This window comes from Halichoerus grypus, chromosome 7, assembly GCF_964656455.1.
Source record: "Halichoerus grypus chromosome 7, mHalGry1.hap1.1, whole genome shotgun sequence".
In the NCBI taxonomy this organism is placed as follows: domain Eukaryota; kingdom Metazoa; phylum Chordata; class Mammalia; order Carnivora; family Phocidae; genus Halichoerus; species Halichoerus grypus.
In genome coordinates, this window is record NC_135718.1 from 7,453,098 (window position 1) to 7,477,001 (window position 23,904).

The window sequence follows — 23,904 nt, forward strand, 5'->3', positions numbered from 1 at the left end:
CCACTCTGGCTGCAGTGTCGAGACTAATGTGGGGGAGGGAGACGGGGGAGGGGGAAGGGTGGAACTCCGATAGCCCGCAGCGGGGAGGACTAAGGTAGCTTGGGGGTGGTTGGAAGGGAAATGGTGGCAGCCGTGGAGGTGGTAAGAAGCGATTGGATTCTGGGTACAAAAGACCACGAATTTAATGAAAAATCATGGAAAGAACATAACAACAACAACAAAATAACAGTGAGAATAAAATATAACAAAGTTAGGAAAAGAAACTCAGGGATCATTCTTCAATTCGTTCAATCTTTCAGGTTCGAAACTGGACTCTGATCTCCCACAAGGCTCCTTCTACCACACTCTTTCCAAGTTCAGCAAATGGAACTGTTTTCTGACAGTTGCACAGGCCAAAAACCTTGGAATCATTATTGACACGCCCCCTTTGAACTGTCAGCACATTCTTAAAAATACATGTAGAGGCTTACAACTCACCACCAGCACACCTCACTTATTGTGGTCAAAGCCATCAGCTCTCTCCTGGATCATTATTAACAGTCTCTAACTCAAGAGGCCTGAACTGGGAGCAATATTACCCCTTAGGGGACATTTGGTAGAGTCTGGAGACGTTTTTAGATGTCACAACTGGGGGGAGGGTGCCACTGGTAATTTAGTGGTTAGAGGACAGGACGCTGCTAAACATCCTACAAAGCATAGGAGAACCCCCCCCCCATGTCAATGGGATGATGTTGAGAAACCCTACATTCCAGCTTCTGTCTTTAACCCCTTCCCTGCCAAATCTGTTCTCAACATAGCAACTAAACTGGTCATGATAAAACTTGAATTTAAAATTTAAATCATGTTGCTTCTTGATCTAACCCCAAACCTTGTAATGACCTCGTCTGACTTCCTTTCCTGCTGCTGCCCTCCTTGTTCACTCTGCTTCAGCTACACTAGTCTTTCTGCTTCCTGGATATCCCTATCTCATCTTACCTCAGGGCCTTTGCGCTTGCCGTTCCCTTTGCCTAGAGTGCTCTTCTCCCAGATAGCTGCAAGGTTTCCTCCTCTATCTCTGCTCTAGATGCTGTGATGTGTGACCCATACCCACCCTTGTGGAGTTGATAGATTTATCATCCCAGTCGCTGGAGAAGTTGTTTGCTTTCTCCTGGATTACCCTCAGTGTAAGAAAGAGACATTGCCTAAGGTCATTCCCCCTTTTCTGGGCAACCAACATTCAAGGCTTTATCCATGTAGATGGATAAAGGTCCACCTCCTTCCCTCCAACTTGGGGCAATTCCAAAGGGTCACCTTAGCTCCAGAGTGCTCTGTGAGGGAAAGGGGTGCTAGCTGAGGTGTTGTAGCGGTACCCCAGCCCAACCACTTCCTCCACCCAGCTCTGTTTCTTTCCCTTCCCCAGTAGGTGGTGATCCTGAGAGCACTCCCTAATAAACTTCTTTCATGTTCATCTCAGTGTTAGACTCTGCTTCCCTGGGGATATAACCTATGACAACCTCATGTAGGTTTTCACTTGGTGCCACCCTGTCAGAGAATCCTTCCTTATTACCCTAACCAGATTGCAGCCTTCCCCTGACGTTCTCAATCTTCCTCCTCTGTTTTCCCTTCCCCTTTCCCACTCATCACCACTTCACATCATCTCTATTTTACTCATTTCTCCAGCACATTGCCTTTGTTCCTCGCCTGGCATATTCTGAACTGCATGAAGACAGGGATTCATCTTTGATTTGCTTCCTGGTGTATCTCCAGGGGGACTCAGTCCCAGAACCCTGGGATCATGACCTGAGCTGAAGGCAGACGCTTAAGTAACTGAGCCACCCAGGCGTCCCATATCGCCACAATGTTGTTAAGTTAAAATGCAACTTGCAAACAATGCAAACGGTAAGATTCCATTTCTATATATTTATCAAAACAAAACAATGCATTTCTGTAAGCGCATATATGCAGGCAAATGCCACACTCTGCTATGATGGGTCTGAAAGTAGAAACAAGAAAGTCCAGTTTCATTTGGATTATGCCCATTGGGTAGTCAAGGAAACTGGGACCTAAAAGGTTTAAATTAAGTGACTTGTGCAAGGTCACACCTGGTAGGAACTAAGTTGTGATTGAAGTTCAAGGTGGCTTGACTCTATAGTCTATGGTGATCAGGCAAGAAAATGCAAAGGGAAGGAATGGGTGGTGTCCGGCATCGAAGGAGAAAAAAACCCAGCTGAATTTTGGGGACCTCTGTGGGGGGAGAGAGGGGAAGAGAGGATAGCTGGGACCAAAGAAGTGGCCTAGAGCTGAATGGTGTGAGGGAGGTCTACTGGAAAGGGGCTGTGGTGGCCCCAGTGAGCTGTGAGCCTGAAGTAGCCCAAGAGAAAGCAGAGCAGTGGCAAAAATGCCCCTGAACCCTGAGACCAGGAGGAGCTGTATGTGGAGGGTGGGGGAAAGACAAAACAAGGATGATGCTCTGCTTTGGCCGATGGTAGGATGGTCAGGGGCCAAATGAATGGAGAACACAGGGAATACAGGGTTTGGAGGCATTGGAGCTGGGGGAGAAGGCAGTGCAAGAAAGTTCAGTTTGGAACAGGTTGAGTTTCACATAACAAGGGACATCTAGGCCACTGAAATAAAAGCCTAGAGCTGGGGATAGAGGATGAAATTGGAAGTCACTAATAGTAAGAAAAATACCTAACATTTACTGAACACTGACCATCTGTCAGGCTCTGTTCTAAGCTCTTTACATGTACGTTCTATGCACTTATTCAGTCTTCCTAACAATGCTCTGAAATAGATGCATTTTCTTTATTTTTCTTATTTTTATATTTTTTAAAGATTTTATTTATTTATTTGACACAGACAGAGAAAGCACAAGCATGGGGAGCAGCAGGGAGAGGGAGAAGCAGGCTCCCCCCTGAGCAAGGAGCCCATGCAGGGGCTCGATCCCAGGACCCTGGGATCATGACCTGAGCCGAAGTCAGACGCTTAACTGACTGAGCCACCTAGGCGCCCCAAAGAGACCTATTTTAAACTCTATTTTATAACTGAAGAAACCGTGCTGGCATTTATTGAGCATTTACCATGTGTCAGGCACGTAAGATTTCACAAGAACTCTCTCATTTAATCGCCACGTGGCCCTACGCCAGGGGCACTATTCTGAAAGGATGGGCAAACTGAGGCTCTGAGAACTTAAAGAACTTGCCTGTAGTCCCACATGATAGGGTCAGGGCTCAAAACCCGAGTCCAACTCTAGAGCTGCATGCCTACCTCCCTTTTTAAAAGGCTCACTTAAGAGCAGGTGGTGCTGGGAAAATAGGGAGGGGTTTTCAAGAATGGCGTCCTAAGCGGTGTTGATCTCTACAGAGGATCAAGGAAGTTAAAGCCTGGAACTTGACCCTTGGTTTGCCAAATGGGAAGTGTGTGAGAACTCTTGAAAGCACGGTTTTGGGGAAGTTGTAGGTAAGCAGGGTTCCGGGCTGCAGGGATTGGTAACATGAGAGGGGAACGAGGCAACCCAGAGCACCCGAAGAGCCTCCCCCTGCCTATGTAACGGACACCTGGTGAGAGGACTGTGTTCCTTGGCACATTCCACCTTCTCCCTGGTGATGGGCAGCTCCACTCGGCTTGAGCTTCTCCACCCTCCACTAAGAATCCTGTTGCCCTGGGTGATCGGAGGTGGTGCCCCACACAGCCGTCAGGACTAAACAGCCAGAGTAATCCTGGAGCCAGAGCAGGAGCTCTGTATAAACAGAGGGTTTTTCCAGGGCTCCATACCAACAACTGTTTATAGCGTTCATCACACACAGCAAAAACATCTTCAGTGTTGGCAAGACACCAGATTGAAGATGGCCTTATCTTTCATTAGAACCTAAAACTTTTTAAGACTTAGTCACATTCAAGCTTGCTTTCTCTAGCATCTAGAGCCTAGAAAAGATCAAAACAACCATTTGCCCAGGGCAGCACTAATTGCCTGTGGCATTTGGTGGTTTTATTACACTGTAATAAGGTTACTTATGTTCCTTCTTTAGTCCTTTAACACTATACACATGGATCCCCATCTGTCTTTTACTGTATTCTATCACCAGTGGTTGCTGGAATATCTTGGAACATCTTGTATAGGAGGAGATGCACATTCGGTCCTAACTGGAGTTTCTGTGAACTGTTGGTGCTGTTTACCTCTAGGGACTTATTGGACTTCTGTCTGCTGAGTCAACAGAAACGTGGCCTAGGAAACATTCCTTTTGGTTGGAAGGCAGCCTTCCTAGGGGCTTTTGAGAGCCTTGCCTAGGACATTGGACTGTCAGTAGTTCATTGCTGCTACAAAACACCCCCCGCCCCCGACCTTTGGCCCATAAGATTTCTCACATTATACTGCAGAACTCCCAATGGTAGTCAGAACAAGAGGCAGATGAATCTCAGGTTCATTGGTTGGGAGCAACCTGGTAGAACCAGTCACCGCCTGTTTCAGGCATGGTGCAGGTGAGGAAGTTGAAGCACACAAAGGTTAGGAGTCTTGAACAAGGTCAGGTGCCTGGTTAGGGGCAGAGCTAAGACAGGCATCCAGGCATCTTGACTCCCAGCACTTTCTTCCACAACACTCTGACCCCCATGATTGGAGTATTTTGGGGGGATGGGGAGGATGTGATGTGGTGGTGTTGTAAGGCAATCATTTCTCTGGGCATAAATTCCCATGTCCAGCAGTGATGTCAAGAGGGCAGGATGCTATTTTTAAGGCAGAATCCCAGCTACAAATTAAATTTCTGACCAGGAAGCCAAATAATGCAGTGGACTGCCCCATCCACTTTCCAGATGTTACCACCACGTGCATACATGAGGTGATTTGTGCATTTTCAGTGAGCAGTGTTGGCTTCAGGTAGTGTGGTTTTCCCATCGTCAGCCTTTTCCAAAATGCAGTACATTCAGTAGTCCTGTTTTAAAAAAAAATGCAGCTGAGTAACTTTTTTTTTTAAAGATTTTGTTTGTTTATTTATTTATTGAGAGAGAACAAGAGTGCACATGCAAGCTGGGGCGGGGGAGCATGGGTGCAGAGAAAGAGAGGTGAGAGAATCTCAAGCCAACTGTGAGTTGAGGGTGGACCCCGATGCCTGGCTCCATCTGCTTACCCTGAGATCATGACCTGAGCCGAAATCAAGAGTCAGCGGCTTAACAGACTGGGCCACCCCGGCAACCCTACTGCTGAGTAACCTTAAATATCTAATTGACTTTATTCAATGATTCATGAATTGGGCAACACCAGTCTCACGAGTAGAAGGGAGCTCTGTGGAGTTGTACAAAATGGAAGGTTTTTATAGGCAGCAGAAGCGGGGGGGCTAGTATGTTAAGAATGGATTATTTCAACATCTCAAACGAATGTAACATTGTCAACTATACTTCAATAAAATAATAATAATAATAATAATAAAAAGAATGGATTATTTCAGGCAAGATCACTTTCCCTTAAGGGAAGGCAGGGGGTTTTATCAGGCAGATTACCTCACTAGTGCCCACGAGAAAAATTCCAGACTGGTTTAAAATTCCATTCCTGGAAGAGGCTCAAACTGCAGTTAAGTAGGATATTAAGTCTTAGTGAGGTTTAGCAAAACTGACTCCATTTTGGACCTGTTTCTTTTTCACAGTCCCTTACAAACAGCAGTCCCCAAATGTAGTGGCGTTTAGGCGGGCACCTCAGGAAGGGGGTGCATCTGACTCTGGCGTTGGTGGGCAGAGAGGGAGGCGAGGCCCCCTCGGTCCACGCCTGGGTCTGCGAACCTCCACTCAGGACCAAAGACGAGCTAAGGAAGTGGAGGCCAGGAGTAGTAGAGAGGGTGGCCTCCCGCCGCCTAGAGGCGCCCACCCACGAGTCCGCTCTGCCCGTGCCTCGTCTCTATGGTGGCCCCAACGGCCCTCCGGGGCGCGGAGCGGGATGAACTCGGGCGCCGGCGGTAGCGGCTGCAGCGGCGGCGGCGGTGACAGGGACGGCACTGGGGCCGCGGAGCGGTCCCGAAGGGGCAGTCCCGGAGAGGATGGCTTCGCCCCGTCGGCGCTGGGGACCCGAGAGCAGTGAGTGTGGCATCGGGCAGGGAGCGTGAGCAGCACCGCCCGGGCTGGGCCCCGGGGAGGCGATAGGAAGGGGGAAAGGGCCCCGGAAGATGGGGACGACCTTGGGGGCGTGACGCGAGGAGGCTAAGAGGGGACTGACGGGCTGGAATCCCGAGGCTGGAATAAGAGGCATTTCAGGGAGTCGACGTGTAAAGGGCTCGAGAGGTGCGGAACGGGCTCAAGCTCTTGGGGAGGCCTTGTGGGGGTCTTGAACCAGAGGGGCAGGCTTGGGGAAAGGGCGAGGGGGTGGGGCCGACGTAGGGCTGGTGGGCAAGGGGTGGGGTAGGGACGTGGGAGCTGGAAGGGGTGGGAGTAAAGGATGACCTGAGGAGCGAGCGAGGAGAAAGTGATCTCACCTTAGATCGATGTTCAGTAATTATGAACGAATTAATAGATGGGTGAACGAATGACAGGGAATAGGTAAGGACGAGAGGTGAGTTGGAGGACTGAGAGGGAGCAGCGATTCTAGAGAGGTGAAGTCGGAAGAGAAGGCACATGATGGGGAGGGGAAACTACTTACAAGGAGTAAATCCTAAACTTTAACCTTTAGGCAGAGCTTGTGTTTGTTGAGTTCCCTTGCGAGTAACCACTGTATTGGTAGGAAATCTTTGTGTCTGCACGTTTTAGACTGAAATGTGCTATAATGACACCATGCCTGTACAGTGAAAGTTTTGGACTTTGGGATTTAGGGATCCTTGGACACATACTTGTTTGTGTTGTTTTTTAAGCTAAAATATATAGTATTTTTATGTGTCAGGTATTGTACTTAGTGCTTTACATGTGTAAACTTATTCTGTTTATCTGTCTTTCATTCTTTTAACATAAGGATGTTAAGAGATTGATCTACGTGCACTTACTGAAAATACTGATAATGTTTTAAACTTGTCATAAAAACCTACAATGTATTAGACACATATTTAAATCGTAATTCAGTTTGATTCAAGAATCTTGCTTTGCATTTGATTATATAGTTGGGATGCTGTCTATGAGAGAGAGCTGCAAACTTTTCAAGAATATGGAGATACAGGAGAAATCTGGTGAGTTAGAAAAAATAGTGGAATTATGATTCAGAAGAGTGAGTGAGTGTGTGTGTGTGTGTCTTTTAAGTGGTTACCCCCAAAGAAAGACAACCTGAAAGTCTTGGGAACCTTGGACTGATTCTGGCTTTAGCGGGTAGATTTAAAGAATCTCTCTCTTCTCTCTCTTTTAATGGTCCAGACTTAAATTTGATGAGAATACAGGTATCCCCTGCTTTTTGAAAATCCACATTATGTCTCTTGGCTTTTATGAAAGACTTACAGTAGTACCTGTTTTTGCTAACTAAAAGAAATCCGAAGATTTTCGCTTGTACAAAGAAAGGTGAAAAGCAAAAATAGCGTTCACTCTTTGTTTTTCAGGGAGCCATTAGGGAGGCAGCGCACACCCCTAGCAGCAAGAGTGGTGCTCCCAGGCTCCTTCCCTGGGGAACTACACTCAGCATCCCAGCATAAGGCTGCCATAGCTTTGAACAGTGTCTGTGAGCGTCTGTGCTTTATCTTGATTTATTTTGTGCCTCTGTTAGCAAGATGTGTCTTGCGGTATCAGGCGTAAGAGAGGTTATTTTTGGGGCCTGGGAATGCTCAGAAAATTTCACCACATAAATTACTGGTCATTGCTTCTTCGCTTTGTGCCATTTTGCCTTAGGAAAGATTTCATAGCAATGCTCTGCTTGCAGTTAGTGGGGGAAACCTGTATTAGGAAGTTGCTGTCATCCTGTGATCGTCCTTTTTCAATAAGCAATAAAATTTTGAGCCATCAACATATACAAGTGTTAATGCTGATGTAGTGAAACATTAATAAGTAACGTTGACCTTATCTGTTCTGTTCTATTCTTGGGGGCATTCTCTCCTAAATAATAGTAGAGGTGAAGCTTAAGCAGTCACAGATGCTACTTCTTTCTTTCAAAAAAGGCTTAATTGAGCATATTGAATAAGCTGCTTAAATGGAATATAGTTGTAATCTTTGCTCTATATTCCTCTGGTATTTGATTAACGGATTCTCTGTTTCTAATAGGTTTGGAGAAGAGAGTATGAATCGGCTAATAAGGTGGATGCAAAAACGCAAGATTCCATTGGATGCTTCAGTGCTTGATATTGGAACTGGAAATGGTGTTTTCTTGGTTGAACTTGTTGGTACTTTTAGTATTCATGTATTAAAGCCAAATTTTGAAATGAAATTTTAAAAAAAATCTTGGAAATGAGGATACTAATCATGTTAATCTAAAGTAGAAGAGCAAAAAAAAAAAAAGTAGTAGAGCAATTGTACCACTTACTTTCAGAAGTCACGTAGTCCAAAAGGGAGGCTGCATGGATTGTGAGAAAGCATTAAATGAGAAGCCAGGGGATCTGAGTCCTAGTCTTGGCCCTTTGGGCCACTTAATTCCTCTGGGGGTAGTGTAGGTTCTTTCCTAAAGCTTTTGACAAGATGATCTTAATTGGTTTCTTTAGCTCAGAACTCTGGAAATGTGTGTGTATGAAAGAAAGATGACCTTTTTACACTTCTGGTGGGACATGAATACCTTACCTTAGGTGAGCGTATGATTTGAAGAGAGTATTTTGTCTGTGGAGCTGAGTTTTGGCACACGTTCTACTAACTACACCATCACTGTTGTGTACCTGTTGTGTGCTCATTGCTGTGGCATGTACGTACTGTGGAGAAAATTAAACACTTAGGCTTCCTTGTGGAAGGCTTTACTGACTTAATTTATGAGGATATATATATAATGGTGAAATTTATTGAGTGGCTTCCACCTGCCAAGCGGAAAACGTAGACCTTGTGCTTGAATTGTTCTAATATAATAGAGGATGGACAGACATATAAACAACACAGTAGGTTGATATGTGCAATAATAGATCACTGAGTATGGGAAAGAGAGCCGTTAACTTTGGGCAACAGAGATAGGAAGGGTCTTGGAGGAGCTAATATCCAAGTTGGGTGGAAATTGCAGGGGCAGGGTGTGGTGAGTGTGGGTGGGGTGTAAAGAGGGAGAGAATTTCAAGCAGTGGAAACAATATTTAAAGGTTTGGGGGGTGCCTGGCTGGCTTAGTTGGTGGAGTGTGTGACTCTTGATCTCAGAGTTGTGAGTTCAAGCCCCATGTTGAGTGTGGAGATTGCTAGGGAAAAAAAAAAATTGACGTGAAGGTTTGAAGCAGCATAGCACATACTGGGCCTGTAAATAATTTGGTAAGTTAGAATATAAAGTGTATATGTGGGATGGACAGAGATGAGGATTAAGTTAAAGGTAGGAGCCATATCATATGCCATGCCTAACAGGTTAGATTTTACTTTTAGGCTATGGGAGGCCATTAAAATGTTTTAAGCAGTGGAGTATGATTAGAAAAATTTTTGGTAAATGTTTTTGAAACGTAAGGTATAACATATATATATGTTAAAGTGCACAAATCGAAAGCATGTGGCTCAGTGAATTTTCACAAAGTGAACACACCTGTGGTCACCTATGAACTATCACCCTGGTCAAGAAGTAAAAAATACTACAGACTCTAGAAACTCCCCTGAACTCCCTACCAGTCCTTTCTAAATTACTCTTTCCTTGCTTTCTAAAGGTAACCACTAATGGCAAGGAGTTTTAACATTAGAGATTAATTTGCCTGTTTTTGAATAAATGGAGGACTCCAGTATGTATTCTTTCTAGTGTGTTCTCCACTTTCTGTGAGATTCACTCAAGTTGTGTGTAGTAGTAACACATTCATTTTCATTGCTGTATAAGATTTAATTATACTCAGCTTTATTCATTCTCTTGTTTACCTGTAGATTCTTTTGGATTTTAGTAGTTTATTTGTAGAGGCTAATGATTTATCCTTTGAGACTAATAGTTTAAGTAGAGTCTTTCAGATTTTTTACATATACAGTTGAGTCTTGAACAACACGGGTTTGAACTATGCAGGCCCACTTATTTGTGGAATTTTTTTTCTTTTTTAAAAGATTTTTTTTATTTATTTGACAGAGAGAGACACAGCAGGAGAGGGAACACAAGCAGGGGGAGTGGGAGAGGGAGAAGCAGGCTCCCTGCCGAGCAGAGAGCCCCATGCGGGGCTCGATCCCAGGACCCTGGGATCATGACCTGAGCCGAAGGCAGACGCTTAATGACTGAGCCACCCAGGCGCCCCTGTGGAATTTTTTTCAATAAATATATGTATGTATAGTACTGTAAATGTATTTTCCTTGTGATTTTCTTGATATTTTCCTCTTTATTGTAAGAATACAATATGTGATACACATAACATACAAAATACATGTTAATCGGTTGTTAGGTTATCAGTAAGGTTTCCAGTCGACAATAGGCTATGGGGTGCCTGGGTAGGTCAGTCGGTTAGGCGTCTAATGCTTGATTTTGGCTCAGGTCATGATCTCAGGGTTGTGAGATTGAGCACCATGTTGTGCTCCGTGCTGAGCATGGAGCCTGCTTAAGATTCTTCCTCTCCCTCTGCCCCTTCCTCCCGCTCACGAGGGTGCTCTCTCCCTCTCGCTCTAAAACAAAACAAAACAAAACAAAACCAACTTCCCACCCCAAAATCCCAATAGACTATTAGCAAAATTTAAGCAAAAGTTAAATGCAAAATTTAAGCAAAAGTTAAATGCAAATTTTTGACTGCAAGGGGTGTCAGCACTCCTAATTCCTGTGTTGTTAAATGGTTAACTGTATAATTATGTAGACTGAATAATGGCAGTTTTCTTTCTTCCTTTCCAATCTTTTATAACTTTTCTCCTCTTATTACACTGTCTAGGACTTCTAGTAGAAAGTTGAAAAGAAGTGGTAACAGAAGACATCTTTGTCTTTTTCCCCCTTTCCAGAGATTACTTTGAAAGTTTCACTGTTAGGTATGATCTTAGCTTGTAAATTTGTTTTGTAGATCACTGGGTATCAGACTAAAGTTTCTTTCTCTTCCTCCTTTGCTGAAAGCAAGTGTGTTGTTTCTTATAAATCTTGTTATTTATCAAATATTTTTCCTGTTATTGAGATAATCATATGAACTTTCTTCTTTAGCCTGTTCGTGTTGATGAATTACATTGATCATTTTCAAATGTTAATTGCATTTCTGGAATGAATTCCAACTTAAATACATCATTGGATTTAGTTTGTTAATATTTTGTTTAGGATTTTTGCAACTCAGCCCATGAGAAAGATTGTCTCAGTAATTTAACTTTTTTGTAGTGTTCTTGTCGAGTTTTAGTATCAGGTTATGCTGGCATCATTAAATAAGAATGTATTTTTTGAAAGAGTTTATTAATGATTAGTGTTTCTTCCTTAAATGTTTGGTAGAATTCACTGGTGAAGCCACCTACATGTGGAGTCTTTTAAGGGAAGTTACTTTCTTTTTTAATGTGTACTTACTAAATGGAGTATGATTTACATATAAAAAAGTGGTCATTAAGTATATAGCTTTTACAAAATGAACACCTTTGTGTAACTCACCAAACTGATCAAGAAATCAAACATTGTTAGCATCATAGAAGAAGCCCCTTTGTGCGCTCCCTTCACCCCCATTTCCCTTCTAAAGTTAACCACTATTCTGATGTCTATCATCATATGTTAGGCTGTTTTTTGGTGTTAGCTGTGCTGGTTTCTCACTGTGGTTTTATTTATTTATTTGTCAGAATGAGAGAGCACGAGCAGGGGGAGTGGCAGGCAGAGGGAGAAGCAGACTCCCTGCTGAGCAAGGAGCCCGATGTGGGGCTCAGTCCCACAACCCTAAGATCATGACCTGAGCTGAAGGCAGATGCTTAACCAACTGAGCCACGCAGGCTCCCAGATCTATGATTATTTTGGAGTTAATTTTTCTGTAAGGTATGAGATACTGGTTGAGGTTCTTTTTTTTTTTTTTTTTTTGTCATATGAATGTTGAATTGTTTCCACCATATTTTGAAAAGATTATTCTTTGTCCATTACATTGAGTTTTACCTGTTTTCTTTTTTTTAGTTAAGTTTTTTAAAAAGATTTTATTTATTTTTGTGAGAGAGAGAGAGAGAAAAAGAGAGTGCAAGCTAGTGAGCATGAGTGGTGGGGAGGAGCAGGGGGAGAAGCAGACTCCCCTTTGAGCAGGGAGCCTGATGTGGGACTCGATCCCAGGACCCTGGGATCATGACCTGAGCCAAAGGCAGACGCTTAACTGACAACCACCCAGGCGCCCTACCTGTTTTTGATATGATTTAAATGATGTTATGGTTATGCATGTTATTTATTTTTGATCTTCTGCTGAACGTGGATTTGTGAAGTTCCCTCTTTCCAGAGATTGCTTTCAGTATTGCACTGTTAGGTGAAGCAGTAGGTTGCTTCATTTCAGTGTGATAGAGTATTATACTATATGAAAATACTACAGTTTATTTAATTATGCAGTCGTTCCTTCATTTATGCATTTGTTCTCCTGTTGATGGACATTTGGGCTGTTTCCAGTACTGGATTATTACCGATACTGCCAAACAATTTTCCAAAATGGTGGTACTAGTTGATACTCCTGGCAGTGTGTGAGAAGTCCATCCTTGCCAACACCTCGTCTTGTCAGTTTATACAATTTCAGTGACTCTGGTAGGTGGGTAGTGGTATCTCATGGTTTTATTATTTCCTGATGACTAAAAATGTAGAACATATTTTCATATGCATTTTGGCTATTTGGCTATTCTTTTTTGTGAAGTGCCTGTCCAAGTTTTTGCCTATGTTAAAATTGGGTTGCCTATGTTTTTCTTACTGATTTGTAGGAGTTCTTTATATATTTTGGGTATATGACCTTTGTATCACAAATACTTTAATGCATGACTTGCCTTTTCACTTTTATAATAGCATCTTTTGATGAATAAAAGTTCTTTAATTTTACTAAAGCTTAATATATCATTTAAAAAATTGTTGGTGCTTTCGAATATTCTATATTAAACCTTGCCTGCCCAGAGTTACAAAGATATTTTCCTTTGTGCTCTTCTAGAAGCTGTATTGTTTTCTTCACATTTAGGTTCTGATGAATTATTGTGAATGTTGTGAGGTAAAGTTTGAGGTTTATTTTTTCCCTTATGACTGTCCACTTAACCAAGCACCATTTGTAGAAATGTCCATTCTTTCCCCCACTGCACTTCTGTCATGAGCCAAGTAGTGGTGTGTGCTTGGGTCTGTGTCTGGATCCTCTATTCTATTCCTTTGGGTCTGTTTGCTTATCCTTATGCCAGTATCTTGCTGTCCTGATTACTGTGGCTTTATGTCTTCATATTGGTTTTTTTTTTTTTTAATTTTTTAAAGATTTTATTTATTAGAGAGAGAGAATGAGCACAAGCAGGGGGAGCAGCAGAGGGAGAGGGAGAAGCAGGCTCCCTGCTGAACAGGGAGCCTGATGCAGTGCTCGATTCCCGGACCCTGGGATCATGACCTGAGCCAAAGGCAGACGCTTAACGACTGAGCCACCCAGGTGCCCCTTCATATTCTGTTGATGTAAATTCTCCAACATTGGTCTCTTTTCCATTGTTGTCTTGGCTGTTGTTAGTTAGCTTTTTCCATATTTATCTAAATTTTAGAATAATCTTACTTCTTTTCAGGAAAAAAAATACCCTGGCATTTTGATTAGGAATTTACAGATTAATTCAGGGAGGATGCATATTTATTTAAATTTCATTTATTTATTTTAAGATTTTATTAATTATTTGACAGAGAGAGAGACAGCGAGAGAGGGAACACAAGCAGGGGGCAGTAGGGGAGGGAGAAGCAGACTCCCCACTGAGCAGGGAGCCCGATGTGGGGCTCGATCCCAGGACCCTGGGATCATGACCTGAGCGGAAGGCAGATGCTTAACGACTGAGCCACCCAGGTGCCCTTTATTTAAATTTTAGACTCATCACTTTTCAGGGAAAAAAATCCTAGGATTTTGATTTAGATTGCCTTGAATTTGAGGAGGATTTAGGTCTTTACAATATTGAGTCTCTGAATCCATGAACGTGATAATGTTCCTCCATTTATTTAGTTCTTTATATTCTTTCAGTAATATTTTGTAGTTTTCTCTGTAGAGATCTTATTTATCTTTTCTTAGATTGGTCTCTAGATGTTTGTTGTTGTTGCAGTAGTTACTGTTATGCTTTTAAAATTTTATTTTCCAGGGGTGTCTGGGTGACTCGGTTAAATGTCTGACTCTTGCTTTCCGCTTAGGTCATGATCTTGGAGTCGTGGGATTGGGTTCAGCACTCAGCGTGGTGTCTGCTGGGGATTATCTCCCTCCTCTTCTGCCCCTCCCCCTCTGCCCCTTCCCCAGCTTGTACTCTCTCTGAATGAATAAGTAAGTTTTTTTCTAAAGATTTTATTTATTTGACAGAGAGAGAGAACACAAGCAGGGGGGGCAACAGACAGAAGGAGAAGCAGCCCCCCCCATCCCCCTGCTGAGCAGGGAGCTTGATGTGGGGCTCCGTCCCAGTACACTGGGATCATGACCTGAGCCAAAGGCAGATGCTTAACCAACTGAGTCACCCAGGCACCCCTAAATAAATAAAATCTTAAAAAAATACTATTTTTTAATAGTTCATTGCTAGTAAATAAAAGTACAACAGATTTCTCTATTAATCTTGTATCCAGTAATTCAGATATTAATTCTAATAGTTTATTTATAGATTCTTTTGGATTTATAATGTAATGTCATGTAGTTTTATTTTTTCAATTTCAACTTTGATGTCTTGTTTATTGAAATGCTGTGTACTCTTGAATACAATGTTGAATAGAAATTATGAAGGCAGATAGCCTTGTAACACTGCCTAGTATAAGAGGAAAGCTTCTACTATTTCACCATTACATACGATGTTAGTTACAGGTTTTTATAGATAGTCTTTATCAGATTGAGGGTGTTCCTTTATATTCCTAATGTAAGTTTTTAATCATGAATGGGCGTTGATTAGCTGCTTTCTTTGATAGTCATTGAGATGATTAGATGATTTTTCTTCTTGATTTTATTAATGTTGAATTGATTGTTTTTGGGATAGGGTGTCTTTATTTTTTTTAATTGACATTTTTATTAAAAAAATTTTAGGAATTGATTTTTAAAAAAAATTTTTTTTTTTTTTAAGTAAGCTCTACACCCATTGTGGGGCCTGAACTCTCGATCTGGAGATCAAGAGTTGCATGCTCTACTGACTGAACCATTCAGGTGCCCCTGATTGTTCACTATTAAACTTCCATTCCTGAAGAAAACCAAGTTTGATTGCTGTGTATTATCCTTTCATATATTATTGGATTTCATTTGGTAGTATTTATTTTGTTTATGATTTATATAGTTTCATGAGAGAGATTAGCCAGTAATATTCCTTACCTGAAATTTTCATGTAAGGTTTTTGTATCAAGGTTATGCTGGCCTCAGAACAAGATGGGAAATCTCTCTCCTTTTATTCTTTGGGAGAATTTGTAATTGGCTTTGTTTCTTCCTTAAACATTCAGAAGAATTATTGGTGACATCCTCTGGAATGTGGAGGTTTTTTTTGATAGGGCAAGAGTATTGTGTTTTTCAAGAAATTTATCAATCTTTCTAAATGTTAAAATTTTATTAGCATCAAGTTATTCATAATTTGCTCTTAAATTTAAAAAATTTACATATTGTAAAATTGTCTTTTTTGCATAGAGTTCTATGGATTTTAATACATGTACAAATTGATGTAATCACCTTTACAGTCAGGATACAGAATAGTTGCATCCTATGTAACCATACCTTTTTCCCCTGGTAGCCACTGATCTGTTCTCCATCACTAGTTTTGTGTTTTTGAGATGTCCTATAAAATGGAATCATGCAGCATTATAATCTTTTGAGATTGCCTTCTTTTGCTCAACATAATGCTTTTGAGATTCATCCACATTTTTGTGTGTATCAGTAGTCATTTTTATTTCTGAAATGTATCTGATGTATGGATATATTGCATGCAGTTTGTTTATCCACTTACTTGTTGAAGGGCGTATGAGTTGTTGCTAGTTTTTGGCAATTATGAAGAAGCTGCTATAAACATTTGTGTAAACATTTTGGTGTGAACATGTTTAATTTCTCTAATGTAAATATATGTTTAATTTTATTAGAAACTGCCAAGCCATTTTTCTGCCTGGTTGTACTATTTTGCATTCACATTTCACATACATGAACAATGTATGATAGTTCCAGTTGGTCTGTATCTTTGCTGACACTTGGAATTGTCCATGTTTGCTCTTTTAGCCATTCTAATATGTGTATAGTGGCATCTAATGATGGTTTTCGTTTGTAGTTCTCTGATGGCTGATTATGTTGAACATATTTTCATGTACTTATTTACTCGCTATCTTTATATCTTGTTTGGGCAATTTCTGTTCAAGTCTTTTGCTCATTTTCGGATTGAATTGTTTGTTTTCTTACTGTCGAATTTTGTGAGTTCTTTGTATATTCTGAATACAAGTCTTCTCTGAAACATGATTGTAAATGTTTTCTAGCTTCTCTTCAGTCTGGCTTTTCTCTTTTTATTCTCTTAAGAGATGAAAAGTAAAAGTTTAAAATTTTGATAAAGTTCCAGTTTATTGAGTTATTTATTTATATTTTTTCTTTTAAGTATCTCTACGTGGGGCTCGAATTCACGACTTGCTTGCTCCACCAACTGAGCCAGCCAGGCACCCCTAATTTTTTTTTTAAATGTATCCTGTTTTTGGTGTCCTGTCTAATAAGTCTTTGCCTAATATACTTTTTCTCCTTTCTTTTTCCCTAAAAATTTTTATAGTTTTAATTTTTTATGATGATCCTTTTTGAATTAATTTTTGTATAAGATATGAGGTTCAAGTCAAGATTCTTTTTTTTTTGCATATAGATGTCCCTTTGTTTTATTTAAAAAATATATTTTTTAAAGATTTTATTTATTAGAGAGCGCACACAAGATGGGGGAGGGTCAGAGGGAGAAGCAGACTCTCTGCTGAGAGGGGAGCTCGATGTGGGGCTTGATCCTTGGACTCTGGGATCATGAGCTGAGCCGAAGGCAGACGCTTAACTGACTGAGCCACCCAGGTGCCCCAATGTCCCTTTGTTTTAATACCATTTGTTAAAAAGACTGCCCTTCCTTCATTGAACTGTCTTTCACTTTTGCCAAAAATCAGTTGGCCATGTTTTTGTATATCTATTTCTGGACTCTGTTTCATTGATGTGTCTATCCCTTTGTAACTCCACATTGTCTTGATTAATGTAGCTTTTTAGTAAACCTTAAAAGTTGAATAGTGTGATTCTGCCAATTTTTTACTTTTTTCAAATGTTGTTTTGGCTATTCCAATTCTGTTGCCTTTCCAAATAAATTTGAAAATCAATTTGTATTTATCTACAAAAGAATCCATGCTGAAAATTTGGTTGGAATTGAACTAAATCTGTAATTTGAGGAGAATTGACACCTTTACTATCTAGAATCTTCTAATCCATGAACATGGTATGTCTCTTCATTTATTTAGGTCTTCCTTGATTTCTTTCATCTGCATTTTTTCATTTTCAGCATATAGATCTTGTACATATTTTTATACTTGTATCAATATATATTTTTGGAGTATTTTAAATGGTATTGGTTTTTGAAATTCAGTTTCTAATTGTTTATTGCTAGGAATATGTTGATTTTTCTGTGTTGACCTTGTACTCTGTAACCTTGCATTTATTAGTTCTAGGAGTTTTTGGTGGGTTTTCTGGGATTTTCTGTGTAGACAATCATTGTTTATGAATAGAGGCAGTTTTAGCTCTTCCTTTTTAATTTGTATGCCTTTTATTTCTTTTTCTTGCCTAATTACACTAGATATGGCTTTCAATACAATGTTAACTAGGAGTGGTAACAGCAGGTCATTCCTGCCTTGTTCCAGTCTTAGTTTTCCAATCTACGTGTGCATTTCACCATTAAGGATGTGTTGGCTTTAAAAAAAGGGGGGGGGGGTGTGTGTTAGCTGTAGGATGTTTTTTTAGATGTCCTTTATCACGTTGACGAGATTGCTTCTTATTTCTAGAATAGATGTTGAATTTTGTTGACTTTCTTATAGTCCTGTTATGGGTATTTATTTCATTTGAGTGAGTTTGCAATTTTTGAGGTATTGGTCCAGTAATATATAAACAGAATTAGACACTATGACCAGATGGGGCTTATTCTGAGAATGTAGTGCCAGTTCATTATATGAAAATCATATAACCTATCATATTAACAGTCTAAAAAAGAAAAACCTCATGATTATACTCATCAATGGGAAACAACTTTTTTTATATCACTCTTCTTTCTTTTGGGAGTCTGGAAATAGCAAAGTTAGAACTTTTGATATTGTTCCACAGGTCTGTGAGGCTCTGTTCATTTTTTTTCCCCATTTTTCTCTGTTGATCAGATTTGATAGGTCTTTAGGTTCACAGACTTTTTTTCCTCTTATTTCTATTCTGCTATCGAGTCTACATGTTGCAGTTGGTTGATAGTCTCTTAAGGCTTTTTTTCTCCCTACAGCTTTTCCTTACTTTGTGATATTTTTGTTGTAAAAGGTAGTTTATTCGTCCCAAATGATTTTCCACAGTGTGGATTTTCTAATTGTACTTCTATCATTTAAAATGTTTTCTGCGCCCTGTATTTTTTGTAGGTTGGGAGTTAGATCTAGAATAAGGTTCAGTAAACTACAGTTTGAGGGTCAAATCTGGCCTTTCTCTGTTTTTAAAAATATTGATTGAAATGTAGCCACACTCATTCATATACATATTGTGTGTACCTGTATATGTGCTGTGGTGGTAGAGCTGAGTCGTTGTGGCAGACACTGTGTGGCTGGGAAAGCCTAAAATATTTATGCCCTGTTCCTTTATTGTTTGTTTGTTTGTTTATTTATTATTTATTTATTTATTAATTATGAGTAAAGTGATAGAAATTTATTAAGCAAGGAAGCAGAAAAAAAAACCTCTCGGGAGTGAGAGGGGTCCCAAAGCCTAAAATATTTATGCCCTGTTCCTTTATTTTTTATTTTTTATTTTTTATTTATTTATTTATTATGAGTAAAATGATAGAACTTTATTAAGCAAGGATACAGAAAAAAAGTCTCTCGGGAGTGAGAGGGGTCCCAACAGTGTTGCCCTGCCCTGTTCCTTTAAAGTAAAATTTTGATAATCTCTGATTCAGGCTTTTACAAATTCAGTTTGCTTTTTTTTTTAAAATGAACTTAATAGATGGTCATTTATATTTGCCTCTGTGGCACATAATGTTTTATTGTCTGTATTTTTGTGATGTTAATAGTCATTGCTTATATTCAGGGCTTTTTAAATGATTCACTTACATTTTTGATGGATTTTTTTTTTTGCTGGGCATATAATTTATTTATTTATTTATTTATTTATTTATTTTTTATTTATTTATTTATTTATGAATGAGAGAGAATGAGATAGAGCGAGCATGAGAGGGGGGAGGGTCAGAGGGAGAAGCAGACTCCCTGCTGAGCAGGGAGCCCGATGCGGGACTCGATCCTAGGACTCCAGGATCATGACCTGAGCCAAAGGCAGTCGCTTAACCAACTGAGCCACCCAGGCGCCCCTGGGCATATAATTTTAGATGGCTGTTTTTCCTTCACTGTTTTCTGGCTTCCATTCTTTATGACTTATTGTCAGCTCTCAGGCTAATTGTTAGTCTTTGAAGGTAATTTGTTGCTCCTGTATATCTCCCTACCCTCCACTCTGTGGATGCTTTTGAGGTTTTCCTGTTTTTGGTTTTTATTAGATACACTATACTGGTTTTCTTTGCTTTTTCAGTCTTCTTTAGGTTTATATTGCTTCTTCAGTCTGTGGCTTGGGGTCCTTCGTTGGTGTTAGAAAATTCTCACCCATATGCCATTTTCTCTTCTGCCCAGTTCTCATTTCTTCTCCTCCTAAGATTCCTATTATATATTTTTTAGATCTTATACTCCATTACATTTTTTTAAAATTCTTTCCTGTTTTTAATTGTCTATGCCTTTTGTTCTGTGCCTAATAGTGTTTTCTTTTGACCTTTCTTCCAATTCACTAATTTTGTTTCTTTGTTTAATCTACTGTCAAGCCCACCCTTGAATCTGTTTAATTATTGCTTTTTTCATTTCTGTTATTCGTTTGGTTCTTTGTTACAGTTTTTATTTCTCAGAATTCTCTACGAACTGTTATTTATTTCAGTTGTTTTAAAATTGGTTTCTGATTATTATTTTATTTGGGTCTCCTGTGGTCTTTTCTAATGTCAGTTCTTCCCCCTTGTTTTCTGGTCATTTGTTGTTTCCTTGAATGTCTGCTTATTTTTTACTAAGTGCTAGAAACCAAATGTGAAAAATATTGCAGATAGTTTGAGGTTTTGAATGATTGTTCTAGAAACCTAAAACATCTATATATGATTTTTTTTTTTTTTTTTAAGTTCTGTTGTAAGAATAAATAGGAATAGGAGAAGAGGGAACTGGTAAGAGTCAATTAATAGGATTATCCTGGCTTCCTGATAGAGCAGGAATTTAGAGAAACTGGGAGAAAATGAAGATCTCAAAGAGTATAGAGTGAGACACCTAAAAGAGTTGGAGGTTGGCCTCAAAGTGGGGATGTTAGACCTTGAGATTAAAATAAAAATAATCAAAGGGAACAAAATTCTATGGAATATAATCGGTGTGTTACTAGAGTTTAGAATCAGTCACATAGTGAAAAGTCAAGGGAGTCTTAATGGGAAGGTGTAGATGTAGGTGTAGGCGTAGGTTAAGTTTTGAAGGAAATAAATTGAGTAAATAGTGAAGAGCAGGAAGAGAATTTCGGGCTACACTGTAATTTTCAACTGCTTTTCTTCTTCACATTTCCTTTGAAATTACCTTTAGCCTAATTGTTCTAAAAATGTTTGGCATAGTGTTAGGGGGTAGAGGTGAGGACCAGAAGCCATCATACTTTTGCCACAGGTTCCACACACTCTGGGTGGGTTCATATGACTAGTAAATAGCCAGAACTATAGCTTTAGGCTCAAAACTCTTAATGTCCTATGCGCCTTAATTCTTTGGGGATGTTAATACCTGCCCAACCTATCTCACATAGTTTTTTGTGAGCATTTCAAAAATAAAATTACTATACAAATGTAACGTGGTTAATAATCACATGGCTGGTGAAAAATTATGATTTGTAATTACACTGAAGGAAAATTTTTCAAGAACTTACTACGTATGCATTTCATTTATTCATATAACTTAATTGTGCTAAGTAAAATTTGTGACAGATTTATGTGTGAATTAGAGCATGTCAACATCAGAAGTTAATGTTACATTTTTCTGCTTGAGGGCAAAAATATTATACATACATTCTCATTATCTTTGAGAGAATGAATTTTCTTTTGAAATAGAAATCAAATACTACAAAAGCAAATGAATTGTCACTTGATATAAATTCAAACTCTTAGTTTCTATTTAGATTCTGCAATAAAATTTAAACTGTAGATTATTGGATAGTATATGTCACTTGATCTATTAAATAAATAAAAGAGTCCCAGTGCTAAAGGGATGTTATAATTCATAAGCAAAGCAGTATGTTAAAACCTTATTTTAAACTAAAGTATAAAATTGTTTCTCTGTCTCTAGGCAAAATTTGGTTTCTCTAATATTACTGGAATTGATTACTCTCCTTCTGCAATACAGCTTTCTGGAAGTATTATAGAGAAAGAGGGTTTATCTAACATTAAGTTGAAGGTAACTATTATATTACTATTAATTTTTTTATAATAAAAGTTATAAAGTTTAAGCATTTCTAAAGTATAATTGCTAACAATATCTTTTTAACTTCTAAATTAAGGATTAATTATAATCCAAATTGAAACATTTTTAAGTAACTTAAAATTTTCAGTCTAGTCAACTTGGGGAAGCTATTTTCTCCTCTTCCTTGTATGCAAATGTGTTCATTCTCTCATGTTTGCGAACACTCACAAATACTAGCTAATAACTTTGGATTAACTAGGTCAAAAAATTGTAAATACGTGAAGTGATGTAGTGCCACCAAAGATTACTTAGTTTACTTTTGTGTCCTATGATCCATAAGGAGATGATGACTCTTGGATTTAATATCTAGCCCAGACTTGTCTGAGCTCTAGAATGATTTAAAAACTGCATATTTTACAGTTCTGCCTGGATAACGATAGTCTCTCATTTAGTCTGAAAGGAAACTCTTAGTTTCTCTATAAACCTGCTTTACCATAGTCTTTCCCATTCACCTGTTGTACTAACCTAAAACCCAAGGAGTCATCCTTGATTCTTCTCTTTTCTTTAAGTCCTATGCCTCATTCTGTTGGTTTTATCTTCAGAGTGTATCAGGCGTGTGATCATTCCTTGCTGTTTCCAATGTGCCCTCCTAAGTCCAAGCTGCCATCATTTCTTGCCTCCCATGGCTGCAGTGGCCTTACTTGGCCTCTCCATTTCTCCTCTTGCCACCCACTGTTTGTTACCACAGGGCAAGCAGAGTGATCACTGCCTTGCTCACAAGCCTCCAAGGGCTTCCCCGTTGCATTGAGAATGGAATCTGAATGCCGACCCCACCTTAGAAAGCCCCTCATTTCTCACTGTTTTCCTCTTTATCACCAGTATTCCAGTCACACTGGGTTGCTTTCTGCTCCGGAAACATGTCTAGCCTGTCCTTTTCCAGTTTTTATATCTGCTGCTCTCTGTCTCGAATATTCTTGCCCCAGATCTGAGCTTGTTTGGATCATTCTTGTCAGTCAGATCTGTGGTCAAATATCACCTCCTAGACCTTTCCTGACTACCTTTTCCAAAATATTTCTCTTCCCAGTCACTCACTGTCTTTATTATTCTGTTTTTATTGTCTTCATAGCACTTCATCTAAAATTATTTGTTTAACTTATTTATTTGTTGTCTCTCCCTTTAGAAAATATAAGATATATTCTCATACAGGGACACTTTCTTTTTTGTTCACTCTTATATTCTCAGTGACTGAAAAGTCCCTGCGTATAATAGATGTTCATGACATACTTGTTGAATAAGTGAGGACTTTGGTACAGGTGTTTCAGATAGGAACTTCTCTAAACTGAGCTCTTAAGAATGGTGGTCACCTTTTGTTTCAGGGATAATGAATACTTTGGTGTGAGGGAAGAGGGAAAAAACCCATGTTCTAATGTAAATAAACATAAAAATCCACATTTTTAAATCAAAGGGTTTTAGGTAATATACTGTGGTTACTGTATTAAGTTTGTATGAATAATCATGAGCTAATTGCTTAATTTTTCAAAGTAGTTTTTCAGAATTAAGTACATTGGCAAAGTATTAAATGAAATTGAGGCAGGTCACTGTTTCAGATGCTTACAATGTATTAATAGGTTATTGAAAATGAATGACAGGCTGATGTATGACTTCCACAACCTAAAATGCATGATATTTATAAAGTTAAGTAACTGCAGTTTAAATAGTCCTTTGATTTCTTAAGCTTTATGCCATTCATTTTATCCGTTAGTTGCTTTGTCAGCTGCTGAGTCAGGGCTTGAGGGACTTCTGATTTGTAGTCACACAACTGGTAATCATATCAGCTAAAAATCATCTTATTTCTAATGACCTTTTTGAGTTCTGCATAATTTTTGTCATTTTTAAGAACATGTCAGATATTCTACTTTTTGGCAGAAATAACTTTTCCATAAGCCGGGCTTGCAGGCTCCATTACGTGCTGGTGTTATCAGGCAGTACACCTGGCTTTGACTTGTTTCCAAATTTGTAGAGATTCGGAATGTCCAGGAAACACTGTCAGTCTCTCCACCAATCTTAGCTTTAATGATCTTGAAATGAAGCACGTGAGAGTTAGCTATAAAGTTGAAAATATGGTTATTATATGTAAAATGCCATCA

General features: G+C 39.4%; 1 protein-coding gene across 5 annotated transcripts in view; it reads left to right on the forward strand.

The window, feature by feature from the left end:
- The first annotated feature begins 5,850 nt into the window (after positions 1-5,850).
- Positions 5,851-23,904, forward strand: part of EEF1AKMT2 (EEF1A lysine methyltransferase 2) — a 68,116-nt gene continuing 50,062 nt past the window's right edge. For 2 of the 5 annotated variants that reach the window (XR_013449566.1, XM_078076999.1), the window contains exons 1-4: positions 5,851-6,039; positions 7,050-7,115; positions 8,131-8,245; positions 21,644-21,751. Coding sequence is in view for 4 of the 5 variants with exons in the window: in XM_078076999.1 (XP_077933125.1) it covers positions 5,903-6,039; positions 7,050-7,115; positions 8,131-8,245; positions 21,644-21,751 (426 nt within the window). In the remaining variant the exon portion in view is untranslated. Of the gene's footprint in view, positions 6,040-6,087; positions 6,244-7,049; positions 7,116-8,130; positions 8,250-21,643; positions 21,752-23,904 lie in introns of those variants that run through there. The other 3 variants (XM_078077000.1, XM_078077001.1, XM_036103093.2) reach the window with 3 other exon arrangements.